Here is a 15,046-nt window from a genome sequence, read left to right on the forward strand (position 1 = left end):
TAGACCAACGTAGAGGTGATAGTTATACAACACTGTGAATGTACTAAAGTCCACTGAAGTGTGTATTTTAAAATAATTAATGGTTAATTTTGTTATGTGAATTTTACAAGTAAAAAAGTGTGTAGTTTAACCAAAAATATTTTAAACAAATTATTTTTAAATAAACTTAAGCCAGTTCATCATAGCATTGTTTTTTTTACAAAGCTACTCTCCAAAATATTTCTTGCTGTAGTATTAATAAAATCCCCTGTTTCTTACCAGAAGACTCTTTTCCATTCTGTTTTTCATAGAGGGTGCCCACAGACATCAGGAAAACAATAACGAGGAATACTGGAATTCTCCATGAGCCAGCCAGGGATGCTGCAAATTATTAAAAGTTAACATTTTTCAGTTTAATAGACTGATAGAACAATTTGGTGCATATGTTAACAAAATTGTTTCACAGGAGGGGGAAAAAAAGGCCATCAGACAAACATTAAGCCTAGATTCAGGGCTTCTAGCAGTTAAGTCCACCCCCTTGCTCAAAGGCCCATGTAGTCCAAAGGACTGTGCATTTGCCAGCCTACCTTTAGAAGGTTGTATCACCTGAGGAATCAAGTTAATTCTAAAGCACACTCAGGATTTAAGACCATCCCAAACACAAACCACCCATTTGACCCCAGAATGACTAGCATTATGGAGTGTGACTTGATTTCCTCAAAATACCACTGGATGTGAGTTCAATCTCTCAAGTAGGGACAGGTCTAAAAGAACACAACAAAAAGATTCACTGTATCCTCCTAAGTGTGTAGCGTGGAAATGTTAACAGGTGGCCAAGGAATAGGTCCCTATCCATTTGAATTTCTCCAAGTTGGTCTATAGCCTCATGAGCATATCTGTCTGCCTGCCTTCTCTTCCCCAAATTCAAAATGAGTCACATCAGACATCAGGGGATCTTACTGCTAACCTCCTCTAGTATCCAAGTCAGCAAAGTTTGAGAGGAATGCTTTCTTCGACATCAGACTCTAAGCACAGACATTTCCTCAAAGGATTGTTTTTTATTTTAAAAACTAGTTTTAATAGGCTATCTATAGCTCTGGGTTACTGAATTTTGTTTTTAAATTAAAACTTAATGTTTTATAGACTCAGACTTGGAGATAAAAGAATCCCAATATATGTATCATGCTTTCATCATGATATGATGATATGTATCAATATATATATCATCCTAGCTGACAATAAGCATCTCAAGTAACAGGAAATGCATTACTCTGGATGGATTTGCACTGATCATCCTTATGTTGAACCAGACACTTGTCTCCCTGAAAGCTACTCATTGCTCTAACATCTATTCCTCAGGGTTACCCAAAAACACAGATCTATTTAAATTACTCTTTCACAGGACATTCATTCAAATATTAGAAATAGGTTTCCATTTACATCCTCCTCACTTCTACCTTCTTCCTGCTCTGTAGGCCTAGCCCCTTTCTCTTATCCAGAGTAAACATCTTCTCCAGTTCCTTTAATCGTTTCTCAAACATAATTGTGAAGACCTCTTGTCATCCTCAACTGCTTATCTATATCCCCCTCAAGTATGACACTCAGAAATCACCATAATAGTCCAAGTGTGCCCTAATTTTCAAGCTGTTTGCTTTTAAAGGACCTTTTGAAAATCAACATGTAGTATAGTTAAAAGACACGTTTTAAGGCATAACATTTTCATTAAAGATTAATGAAAGATTAAAGCATAACATTTTCTAAAGATTATTTTAAAGAAATCTAAATGAAACATACAACACTACAAAGAATTAACTTTCATTCACATGGTCAGCCTCTGCCAACATTAAGCTAGACTTTTAAAAAGTGACCCACCTAAATGAAAAAGCAATATAATCCAGACTGGAATTGAAACTGCTCTCAAGTAGCGTTCAGTACTCGCATTCCACTTGAATGAAACAGTCAACACATAGCCAACTACCAACGTCCAGATCTTAAATAAATAAAATATAGACACAATTGTAAAATATATACACATGAAAATAAACATATATAATTATACAAAATTTGCCAGCATTTTTTTTTTTTCCTATAGCATGAGAGCTCTGGATACAGCACAGTAAGAGGAAGTTTGGTGATGCTAAAGGGAACATGCCTAGGTTCTCCTCTCCCTATTTAGATAAATCAAGTTCTGGAATAAACAGGCATTAGAAATTTCATGCTATGGTATTACTTAAATATTTTCTTTAACAAAAACCGGACAATTTTAAGATATGTCAAAGTTCAAAACAATCTCATGCATAAAATAATTACTTCCCACTCACTGCTATTGAGTCGATTCCAACTCATAGTACAGGACAGAGAACTGTCCCATAGGGTTTCCAAGGCTGTACATCTTGATAGGAAACTGCCACATCTTTCTCACAAGGAGTGGCTGGTGGGTTCAAACCACCGATCTTTTGATTAGCAGTCAAGCGTTTTAATCACTGTGCCACCAAACCAAAGAAAACCAAACCCAGTATCGTCAAGTCGATTCCAACTCATAGCGACCCTATAGGACAGAGTAGAACTGCCCCATAGAGTTTCCTGGAAACGCCTGGTGGATTCAAACTGCTGACCCTTTGATTAGTAGCTGTAGCACTTAACCACTACGTCACCAGGGTTGCCCTGTGCCGCCAGGGCTACTAAATAATTACTTAGGATAAAATATTCAACTTATAAGTTACGAACTTAAATTAAGAGCCTCATCTTGTGGGATTCCTGAAGTTTTCTCTACAGATTAATGTTTAGGTAAAAAAAAAAAAAAGAAAAGCTTTCCTAAAAGCCATCAGATTAAAAGAATCCATTACAGCCTAAGAAATGCCTGTTACTTGTAAAAAGAATGTTTAAAAGCTAGAAAGGAGCAGCCAGCTCAAGTGTGACCCTGCAAAAATAGTCTAAGTAACACATGGTTACAACCGAGTTCAGAGATAAGCACAGTTGAAGAAGTCTACCTGAAAAACAGTATCACTAAAGGAAGATAAAGCAAGACTAAACAGAAGAGCCAGACAGGGTCTCCTCTTCAGCTGTCCCTAAAGCTAAATGATTCTAGCACTAAAAAGCATTCCAAGAGGCCACCGTAGCCTACACAGAAACTCTGTAATGACCTCATATTTTAGTAGAACATTTACAAAAATGGAGTACATAATCCAGAACAAATCCGAGCGCCAAACATTAATATAATACCAAGAAGGTAAAATTCAAGTTTGACCTGAACCACCCAAAAAAGGGGGAGGGGAGATTACAGAGAGAAGTGTAAGCTATAATTCAGAGCATAAAGAAAAAGGAACTGATATGATCACTACAAAAGACAGAAAAGTAATACCTCCTACTTTGTTCCAGTCACATCTATGAATAAAAATAATCTCTGAGCCTTAAAAACGTTTATAGCTTCTGACTAGGGAATTCAGCTTTGGAACTTTACCCTTACTAAATAATGACAAATTCTGAAAAAGCTTTAAATATAAAGCAGCTCACTGGATGTAATTTAGAACACTGGGAAATTGATTACCTAAAAGTTCAACAACTGGGAAATGCTTAACTATTGATGATTCACTCAACGAAATGTTATGCAACCATTAAAGCACATCTGTTGGTTTGCTTTACAAAGACTATATAGTTTAAAAATATTTCTAATATCATATTACTAAGGAAAGATTAAAATACAAAAATACTTACGACATGATTACATCTAGGTGGTAGGAGAAAAGAAAATATACTAAGAACTTACGGGTTGTATGTGGGTGGTAAAACTTTTTCATTTTACTTTTTTCTGTATTTTCCAAATTGCCTTTAATGAGCAATCATTATTTTATACTGAAAACAATATCAAAAATATTCTTCTTCAAGCAGCTCTATAAGATGAAATATTAAAGAGATATGAAGCCCCAGATATACAATGTTATGGAAGATGAGACTACAGCTGCTTCAAAAAAGTTCAAGCTTACAGGACCAAACAAGGTAACCCTGGGAATTCAGAGAACCTGTGATATGACTGCAGCACTCAGAACATCTGAGTATAATAACCCAAAAAAAAACCCAGTGCCTTCCAGTCGATTCTGACTCATAGCGACCCTATAGGACAGAGTATAATAACAGTACATTTACGTAACACTTACTATGTGCCAGGCCCCATTCTAACACTTTATATATATGTTGGCTCATTTAACCCTCCTAAGTAGTTAAGTAGTTAAGTGCTTGGCCAAAAGGCAGGCTGTTCTAACCCACCAGCTGCTCTGTAGAAGAAAGATGTAGCAGTCTGCTTTGGTAAGGGTTACAGCCTTGGAAACCCTATGGGCCAGTTCTACTCTGTCCTGTCAGGTCGCTATAAGTCAAAACTGACTGAAAAGCAACGGGTTTGGTTTTGTTTGTTTGTTTGTTTTAACCCTGTGAATAAGCAATATTATCATCCCCCATTTTACAGAGGAAAGAAACTTAGACTGCAGGGAAAAACGTACCATTTAGCTTTTAAGTGACAGAGCCAGGATTAAAAAAAAATAATGAAAAGCAAAAGCTGCTGCAATCTTCACAAGGGACCCCACCCCTCCAAAAAAAAAAAAACATTTTGACAACTACAAATTATTCAAATCAAAAATAATCCTTAGCAAATAGATGGTCTCCTGCCATACAGGAGTAATAAGCCCTGCCCTAGTGGTAGTTAAGAGCTCAGTTGCTAACCAAAAAGGTCAGCAGTTCAAACCCACCTTGGAAATCTTAAGAGGCAGTTCTACTCCGTCCTATAGGGTCGCTGTGAGTAGGAATCAACTTGAAAGCAAAGAGTTTTATTAAACATTAAGTCAGTAACTTAGACGAAAGTCTAGAAGTCACACTAATCATAACCTCAGATTACACAAAACTGAGAGTAGTCAGTAAAAACTGGAATGACCTAATTATGATTCAAAAAGATAGTCTGAGGCTAAAACAATGGGACTAATTCAAACGAGATTAAACTTAATGAAAAGAAATGCAAAGAACTGCTTTTAGGTTCAAAAACTCAACTGCACAAGTACAGAATGGGAAGAGGACATATACGGTAAGCTATTTTTCGGTTCAGTATGAGTCAGGAGTATGACTGCTGTCAGTGATTATTTATAAAAGTACGACATTCATATCAGGGAATGTAACTGTTTCAATGAACTGAGAACATGACATGTGCAATACAACTCAGTCTGGGAAAGGAAATGGAAATCACAACATATGAGATACAGCTTAAAAACCTGTGTAGCTTAGAAGAGAAGGAAATACCAAGTTTCACAGCTATCTTCGGAGAGCTGGAAAAAAATGTTACCTGGAAGAGGCATCAGACTTAAATGATACATGGGAATGAGGAAGAAACACATTTCAGCTCCATATGAGGATAAATTTTCTAACAAACTACAGCTGTCTAAAAATGGAATTAACTATTGTTAAAATGAGCAAAAGCAGGCCTTAAATCAGGGATGACAAAGTAGGAAATTCTGCCCTGAGCGAGAACCTGAACTACACAGTACTGCAAAAAAGGTATTAATACCTATGATACTTCTAAACCAATTTCCCAGAAGTTTTTGCTTCCAATCTGTACTCTTAAGTAGTATCTTTTCCAGGGAGAGAGAGAGAGAGAGGCTGCAGAGTTCACATTTTTAAAGAGAAACTCATTGTCTAAGAAGAAGTATGTATTTTCACCTAGGAAACCTGAAATTCACAGGTTACTTTTCAGCTTAAAATTGTTGTTGTTAGGCGCCGTTGAGTTGGTTTCGACTCACTGCAACCCTATATACAACAGAGCGAAACTCTGTCAGGTCCTGCGCCATCCTCACAACTGTTGCTGTTTGAGCTCATGCTGCAGCCACTGTGTCAATCCACCTCACTGAGGGTCTTCCTATTTTTCACTGACCCTCTACCAAGTATGATGTCCTTTTCCAGGGACTGGTCCCTCCTGGTAGCATGTAACTGCTTATTAAATATACTCCCCAATTCCACTTCTAGAAATTTGCTTTACAGAAGCACGTCCACACTATACTGATACAAAAATGTTCATTATGACAGTTTACAAAATGAAAAAGTTGATATTAAATGTCATTTGATAGAGGATTATTTCCAAAAATGGAAAAATTATTCAGATTTTCAAAAGCATAATGAATAACTATATTTAATGATCAAGTATAAATGTATACACGTGTACATTTCTAAGGCAAGAATATGTTCACCAAAATGTTAAAAAATATTATCTCTGGATGGTTGGATTTCAACAGGGTAATTTGCTTCTTTACGCTTTTCTTTAGGTACTGAATTTTCTCCAAATAGTATGTATCATCCTTACAAATAGAAAAAAAATTTTTTTAATTTTAAAACAAAAAACCTCTTTGGCTTGTGCATTTTTTCAATATTTGAAGCGCTTTCTCAGAAAAGATTCACAGAAGCAATATAGTAGTGCAAAGAGTACAGACCTTTATAAAAATATTTTAGCTTCTATTAAATCATTATGATAATACAAATACCAATGGCTTAAAAAGCATTTATACTGTAGAATGATTAATAAGAAAGCTATATCTATAAGCATTAACAAAGAAAGATGTCCACAATACAATGATAAAAGTCCAAGGTGTAAAATTATATGTATGTTATCATCTCATTTTTGTTTAAAAAACCCTATGCTTTATATGTTCTCATAGGCACAGAAATAATTTAGGAGGCTAAATTCATATCAGTTAACAACAGTAAATCCATACAGTGGGGATGGCGGCACAGAAAAGGAATAACTTTTCCCTTTTACCACGTAAACTTCTCTGTCGCTTAAATTGTCTTTATACATAACAAGCTTTACTTGGGTTGCTAAACATTCCTGACAATAACTTACTGAAAATAAGGATTTACACATTCACATTTCACACATAATTTCTAGCCTAGGACCCCCCCAGAAGTGTGCTCTTAAGAGTTTTTTATTTTTAAATTTCACCAACACTGAAGACTCAGGTATAACAGGCCAACTTTATATGTTTACCCTCTAAGCAAGCTTTGTGTGAATTTCAAGCGTGAATTTCTTCCAGATATAAACCAACAAGCCACAGTTTCTTTATAAGAGGGCAGAGAATTTTCTCACATTTACGTTCTTCAAAATAATGTGTCTTTTACAAAACATATATTCAAGAGATACCTGAAAACACCAATGTGTGCTAGACACTACAGAAGATGCTGTATGACAGTCGGCAGTTATTTTCCTTTTATCTGACAAGATTAACATATACTTTCTCAGTTCAATAAAATATTAAATGCTTAAAATAAAAGCAGAGATTTTGCATTCTGACTGTCTTTGTTTTGTTTATTTTCAACTGGGCATTAACTGGAAAAAACAACTTGGCTTGCTTTTGTTCCACATTTTTACAGAACAGTTTCTTAAGTCTTTCTAAGAGAATAAAAAAAAGACTTCCCCCCAATTTATGGAGTCACAGCCCTAAACTTACTCCCAACCAGTGATTGTTTCAGGTACTTCATTCTTCTGTAAACATCTTTATTCTAATCTGAAAACAATTTTCTTTGTCATATGGCAACTTAAAGAGTTAAGAATCTTTATAATCAAAGTCTTTAACTGAGAAAGAATCACTGGAAACTTTTCACTGTTGCCAGGCAAGCAGAAACAAACCTAAAAAAGGGTTTAGAAGTGGAATGGAGTGGGCCTGGCTGGCTGACTAACGTGCGCTTCTTAAGAGCCTCTCAGGCCATACTGCCAAATTCTTGTAATCTGTAAAATAGAACATCGTGGAACCTTAGCAATCAACTGACCTAACCCCTCACTTTACACAATCAGGGCTGAGTAGCCAAGAGAAGGGCCTTTGTGTTCAACATCACAAAGCAAGCTACTGACAAAGCTTAGAACTTAGGATCTTTCTTCTTTCCACCTTATCCTTCTTTATAAGGTAAAATGGAAACAATGGGATCAGAGACCATAGGCAAACAAAATCTATATTATTGCCAAAACTGTACACGGCTTTTAAATTTTCTAACAATACTGAACTAAGAGGGAGAGGATCAAAATACTCCCAGCAAAGAGAAATAATGGAGCACAGGGAGACCATTAGCTTTTCAGATCTATCCTGCAACACTTCTCCACCATGGGAAGGTGTCAAGCACCCTAAGGACTCACTCATATGTGGGCTTGTGCAATATATGATTGTAAAAATCAAGTTTTGTTTTTTTTTATACTTTAAACGAGGGTTTACAGAACAAACTAGCTTCTCATTAATCAATTAGTACATATTGTTTTATGACATTGGTTAACCACCCCATGACATGTCAACACTCTCCCTATTGCCAGCTTTCCTGTCTCCTCCTGTCTTCTAATTCTTGCACCTAAAAATCAAAAGGTTTTTTGACATCATTTCTAAGTCAGCACAATAGTCTAACACATTTGAAACTTTTTAAAAAAGAATGACTGATACCATAAATAATTAGTTTTTCATTTGTAAGCAGAATGGAGCGTTAGGAGGAGACCGGAGTCGAGAAAAAGAGAAGACACAAGTAATTCCAAAGTAAGGTGAAGAGGAACTGAACTGAGGGGTAAAATGGATAAGCAAAGGAAAACACAGGTACTTAAGACACTACAAAGAACTGGGTAGCACTTGGAAATAACTAAATAGATATTAAAAAAAAAAAAGAAGAAGAAGAAAAAGAGAGATGACTAAGAGTTTTGATGGCAGAGGGACTTCTGCTGAATAACATTTACTGACAAAATGAACAGATTCAATCTCTAAATCAGTTTTCAAACATATGAAACCACTCCCTCCTACCTCTCAGGAGTGTTGTGAGGAAGAAATCACACACATGACAGCAAGAAATGCAATGCCTAGCACATGGTATATGCTCAAAAGTTGGATGTTAAATGTATGAATTGCCAGCTCACCAAATTGTTTTGGTGAGTTCAATACATCTATACATCTCTTCAGCATCTAAAGGATCAAATGACTCAAAGGTTTAAGTTGTCTAGAAGGCATAAAGACCACTCTTCTATAACTGACAGCTCTGCTTGAGCACACAAAACTACTGTCAACTAAGAGCTACAAAAGTTACAGAATGGATCCTCTGTCCAGTCATACAACCAAGTGTCAGCTTCTCCATAATTTTGAATTTCTACTCTCACTTCATGTCAGGCCTCACTCAATCCTTTTGGCTAACAGTTGAGGACTCCTCGTTTCTTTTCCCAGGCACGCACTTCACCTACTTCCAACTACCCACCTGAACTGCCGCTCCAGCAAAACACAACTCCAAGCCTTTGTTCCTCTCTAACTCAGGTGTCAAGACTCTTTCAGATTTAGCCCTTCCACCTAGAAAAAGCCCTGGTGGTGCAATGATTTAGAGTTCAGCTGCTAATCAAAAAGTAGGCAGTTTGAACTCACTGGCAGCTTCCCTGGAGATCTCCCATAAATATTACAGCCTAGGAAACTCTATGGTGCAGTTCTACCCCGTCATATAGGGTCACTATGAGTTGGAATCATCTCAACAGCCCACAACAACTGCTCCTTACTTCTAAGGAACACTTCTAACTAACTCATATCTTACCAGATCACCTGTGGCGAACAATTCCATAATTTTCACTACACCAAAGACTCTGCTTCTAGGTATGGCCGGCATCTATCTCCCAACCTCACAGCACTTTCTTACAGAATCAAAGCCTCTTTCCAAATTTACAATCCCTGACAGGGGCAAACGACCCAGTAAGCAAGGTAAGCAGGGCTTACTTATTAATCTGTAGTGAACAAGTACACTGTAGTCATGTGCTGAAACCCGTGTGAAATTGTTCACTACAGATGATCCATAAGCAAGGTAAGCACCATGCTTAGCTTGGCCATTGGATAATCTGCCCGTGCATCCTCCCTTCCCTGCCCCCATCACTTCAGACAAACAGCTGAGTTTCAAGTCTTTTTAAAATTAATTGGCTTGACCTTCCTTCTCTTGTAATCAATCTTGACCCTTACTTCCCTTCCACTTATCCACAGCCCATACAAAAGTACTGAAGTAAAATACAAAGATGAGGGTTTACCTTCAGTAAAAGGATATTCAAAGCTATCTACACTGAGCAGGGGGCGCTTCTTCACAAGTATGCAACTCATCTCTTCCCACTGAGGCTAGCAGAATGCCACACTTTCCACTAATCATTCCAATTTACCCATGTTTTCTACTTCTTATTCTAGTATGAAAATACATCATTCACAAACATTAGGCCTTTTCTAATTTCCTACAGTTTGGTGTTGCCAACAGCAATTTACAGCAAATTACAGTATCAACAGTCAAAAATGTTAGCAGAATATACAAATGTGTCTGACTTTGACAATATTGAATTTCTTGAGCACAGGAATCAAACAGTCATCTGTATATTTCTGAACAATACATAGTATTCTGCCTTTTACATAAGAGGCGTTCGACCAATTTTTCAACTGAACTGAGACAGAACATGGTGAAGGAGAATGAGCACTGAACTGGGACTCCATAAATGTGAATTGCAAATCTGGTCACAAACTGTGCGACCTTAGAAAACCACATCCTGTGGATCTCAGAAGCCTCCTGATGACAGGACTTCAGGAGTTGAAAAGGGCTGGTCTACAGTCCTCCTTCAAAAAAATAAAAACCAAACCCACTGCCCTCGAGTCAATTCCAACTCATAGCAATCCTACAGGACAGAGAAGAACTACCTCATAGAGTTCCCAAGGAGTGGCTGGTTCATTCGAACTGTCAACCTTTTGGTTGGCAGCCATAGCTCGCCATAACTCTTAACCACTGTGCCACCAGGGCTCCCATTCCTCGTTACTACAGCTGAAATACTCTAGGCCTCTTGGAGGTTAAGGCCTCTGCCTGATCACTTAGCCACTTAGCATCTGCATACACGGGCAGCATCCCAAAATTGTGCATGAAAAGCTCCCCAAAACCTTGCTTAGTGCTGACCCATTGGTGGGTAATGAGCATTTATCATGTCCATCACCCCATCAGAATATGCTGATATATGATTATATGCTCCCTGAAGGCAGAGCCTGCATCTTTCTCTTTTTAATCTCTCACAGAACCCAGTGACTAACAACACGCTTAATCAACCTTTAACTTGAACTGACAGTACTGACAGAGCAAGAGAAGAGGGGAGTTCCGGAATCAATCTTCACTGCACCAGTAACCTCAGGCAAGTCAAAACTCACTTGACAGATGAAGTGAACTACTTTGCAACAGAATGATGGCAAGGTGCACTGTACTTTCTGTTACTGACAAAAGAAATGAATCAAAAATATTTTTAAATGGCACTGTTTATTGATCGATTAGCCTTCTCATGTATTAAATATCTGCATTTGGATAGTGGTCTACGATAAATTGAGTTGGTAAATTTGAACTTCCTCTAATTCTCTAACTCCCTAATATCCTAAGAATAAGCTCAGGGTGAGTCCAAGTATCGCAAATCTACCTCTCTTTCACCCAGTGTGCTGAAGCAGTCTAGGTCAGAGATGTGTTGTTCCCAAGAGGTAGAATGTGGAGAGGAAGAGGCCCAGGTGGCTCAGCACCCAGTGCCTTGCACGAACTATATTAAAATCACCTGACATGAGAGGCTGTCCTAGTCTCTAAAAAAGCTTTGTTTTAGGACTTGAAAATTTTAAGGCAACCAGTCCCCTCTTTGTCCCTAACTAGCCCTAGCCTGGTAAGTCACCTCTCCTGTCTGTATGATGGCAGAGTGGACTGGACTTTCAAGGTCCCTTCCGGGGCAGCCGCTCCCCCCATCTGACCAGGACTAAAAGCAAGCTCCTCTGCTTAAGGTCTGGAGCAGCGAACAGTCACTCTCAACCAGGCGGCATGAACCCTAAGAGTGGACTAGGGTCGGGGGCAGTGAGGGCTGTTCCAAACTACTCCCACCTTCTCTATCGAAGGTAGTGCGCCAAATTCCTGAGGTGTGTGGGAAGGAAGGAGGAGGTAAGTCCCTGCGCCAGAGGGTGGGGACCTTTGGTCTCCTTGCACGATAAGGAACTGCCAGATCGCACTTCAAGAAACTGGGAGTGTGGTGAAATGCACTGCGCGCCACCCAGGACAACGGAGAGGCCGGGCTTCAGCCCTGGCCGCAGTCCCTGGCCCACACGGCCCAGCGCGGGCAGCCCACCCGTGGCTCACTCACCCACAGGCTGCTGAAGTAGTCCAGCCCGCGGCAGATGAGCGCGCCGGCATGGGCCAGCAGCACCTGCACGCCTAGGTAGCTGCCGAGGCAGTAGAGGCCGTAGAGCAGCGGGCCGCCGGCGCCGAGTAAGAGCAGCAGGCGGCGGCGGCGCAGCGCCTGCTCGCCCAGGGCCTCGACGCCGTAGTCGGCGAAGCACAGCGGCAGCAGCAGCGCGGCCAGCACGATGGGAGTGTGCGCACGGTGCAGGCGGTGCAGCCAGTGGCGGCCCAGGCGGGTCAGCGAGCTCTTGAAGGGATGCAGGAAGGTGCCGCACAGCACGGCCCAAAGCAGCGGCCGCAGGAAGGCCTCCAGAATGAAGTAGACCAGCACCGCGGCGCCGCAGCACAGGCACACGAACAGCACGGCACCCGTGTTGTAGAAGGCCTGCTTGATGGGCTTATCGAAGCGCAGCGCCAGCGCCGCCGTCCGCGGAGTCTCCACGCTACCGCCGCCGCCCGGCCCAACGGCGTGAGACACCCGCGGCGCCTGGCCCGGGGAGCCTCGTGTGTTGGGCGCCTCAGGAGGACCACCGGCGCCGTCAGCCATACTGCCTCAGCTACCGCAGCCGTAGCCGCCGCCGCGAGGCGATACTGGGAGGTCGAACCGGAGCGCAGGCCGTGAGCTCCGGTAAGGAGGCGGGGTCTGCAGCGCGCGGCAGTGTGGGAATTGTAGTTCTCAGTAGGCCACCGAACGCTTGCAGGACCTCGGGGAAACTACATCTCCCAGTGGAGTATGGGACGAGCTTCTTCGTCCCAGGGTCCTTCATCCATTGGTCTCCGCAGAGCCCAAGTAACAGGTTCCTAGGGACTACATCATCTTGGAGGCAAGAAAAGTTCCCTCACCCGCCGTTAGTCAACGTTTCCGGAGGCAGGGATGCCAAAGAGGCACTATATTTAGAAACTGAAAACCTAGGCTGCACATTAGAATCCCGTGGGGACTACTTATAAAGGAGTGATGCCCTGGTTCCATTTTATTGATTTATTTAATAAACACTTAAAAAGTGTTTGGAATATGTGGCAGAATTTTACATAGCGATTACCGTATGGTAGGCACTGTTCAAAGTATCTCACTCCTATTAGCTCATTTAATCATAACAACCCTACAGAAAAGGTGCTATCATTATCCTCTTACAAAGAGGAGAACTGAAGAACAGAGAAGTTAAGTGCATTGTCGAAGTCACACAGCTAATAAACGGCAGAGGCAGGATTCAAATGCAGGCAGTACCGCTCAAGGAGCCCTGGTGGTGCAGTGATTAAAGCGCTAACCAAAAGGTCTGAGTTTGGATGTCAGCAGCTCAGCGGGAGAAAGATGTAGCAGTCTGCTTCAAATCCTGTGGGGCAGTTCTACTCTGTCCTGTAGAGTTGCTATGAATCTGAATGGACTGGAAGGCAATGGTGGTTGGGTTTTGGCTCCTAAGTCTATATGTACTCCTCTGCTGTGCTAAGTGGCCTGAAGCGGGATCTGTAGGCATTTTTTTTAAAAAGCTGCTCGACGGCACAGGGTTACCTTACCATACCCGTTGCAAATGCTCGCATTGCCATGGAGTTGGCGACCCCATGTGTTACAGAGTAGAATTGCTCCATAGGATTTTCTTGGCAATAATTTTTATGGAAGTGGTTTACCAGGCCTTTCTTGTGCAGAACCCATTGGGTGGGTTTCAACTGCCAACTTTTAGCTTAGCAGCGGATCTCAAACCGTTTGTGCCATCCAGGCTCCTAAAAGCTCTTAAGGGGACTGTAATGTGCAGCCGGTGTTGACAACTACTAATACAAGTGTTGTGTGCCACAAGTCTATTCCAACTTTTAATGACACTATAGGACGGAGTAGAACTGCTCCATTGGGTTTCCTAGGCTGTAATCTTTATGGGAGCAGATCACCAGGTCTTTTCTCCCATAGAACAGCTGGTGGATTGGAACTGCCAACCTTTCGGTTAGTATCCAGCACTTAACCGCTATGCCACCAGGGCTCATGTTAGAAAATCTAAACTCCTGAAATAGCTGCAGAACATAGCATTAAACTGCCACAGTTTCTCTTTGAGACCTCAGATGAGGTGAATAAGCCCCCAACTTCAATTTCCCCTCTGTCACAATAAAGAAGAATGGCTGGGGCAGTGTATTCTAAGGTGCTTCTATTTCTCTGTTGGAAAGGTCCTGGGATCCAAGCCTACCCCCATAAAATACCCCAAACATCATTTTTACTAAAAAGCCTTTACTGAGTATTCAATATGTGAGTGCTTCAAAACCCTGCAAGTTGCCCTGTCCTGTTTTCAGTAAGTTTTAATATTAATTTCAACAAAATTTTTGTTTCTCCTCTAAAGTAGATAGGGAAGATATTACCCATAGTTTTCAGAGGAAGGTACTGTTGCTTACTAAGACTTGAAGTAAGGGGATTCAGAAAATTAGAGGAAAAAGTAATTTCTTTCCATCACCTGTTTAGGTTTCAGGTCACAGTCTTTGTTTTTCAGGTAGTCTTTCAACTTGGCTCTGTAAATATTTTACTTCAGCTGTTCCTACATTTTGCTTTGCTTCTAAACTCCTATGTTCAGGCCTTCCAAGATTATGATTACATATTATGGTCATCTTTGCTTTTAGTTTCCATTTTACACTAACTCAAGATCTCATTTGTACAGCTGCAAATTCTCAGCCTCCCTCCAAAACAGTTCCTCAGTTATTTCTAGTGGGTGCCCATAAGGGGTGCCTTACATATGCCCAGAGATATGAGTCAACTACCTGCCACCCTATGCCCAACCTACTGCCCATACAGCTAAGTTCAGTGCCCATCATAAGATTGCCAGTGCTGATGTCAATATCCCCAGATCCTGGATACTCCCAAACTTCTAATCCCCAGGGTGTTAAAGCAGGACTGGGCTCCATTCAG

At 40.7% G+C, this 15,046-nt stretch overlaps 1 protein-coding gene across 2 annotated transcripts in view; it reads right to left on the minus strand.

The window, feature by feature from the left end:
- Window positions 1–12,804, minus strand: part of TMEM245 (transmembrane protein 245) — a 104,311-nt gene extending 91,507 nt beyond the window's left edge. For both annotated transcript variants that reach the window (XM_049896278.1, XM_049896277.1), the window contains exons 1-3: window positions 12,131–12,804; window positions 1,852–1,969; window positions 259–360 (exon numbers count right to left, since the gene is read on the minus strand). In XM_049896278.1, coding sequence (XP_049752235.1) covers window positions 259–360; window positions 1,852–1,969; window positions 12,131–12,715 — 805 coding nt within the window. In that variant the 5' untranslated portion in view covers window positions 12,716–12,804. The remainder of the gene's footprint in view (window positions 1–258; window positions 361–1,851; window positions 1,970–12,130) is intronic.
- Window positions 12,805–15,046: the final 2,242 nt, after the last annotated feature.

Source organism: Elephas maximus, chromosome 9 (genome assembly GCF_024166365.1).
Source record: "Elephas maximus indicus isolate mEleMax1 chromosome 9, mEleMax1 primary haplotype, whole genome shotgun sequence".
In the NCBI taxonomy this organism is placed as follows: Eukaryota; Metazoa; Chordata; class Mammalia; order Proboscidea; family Elephantidae; genus Elephas; species Elephas maximus.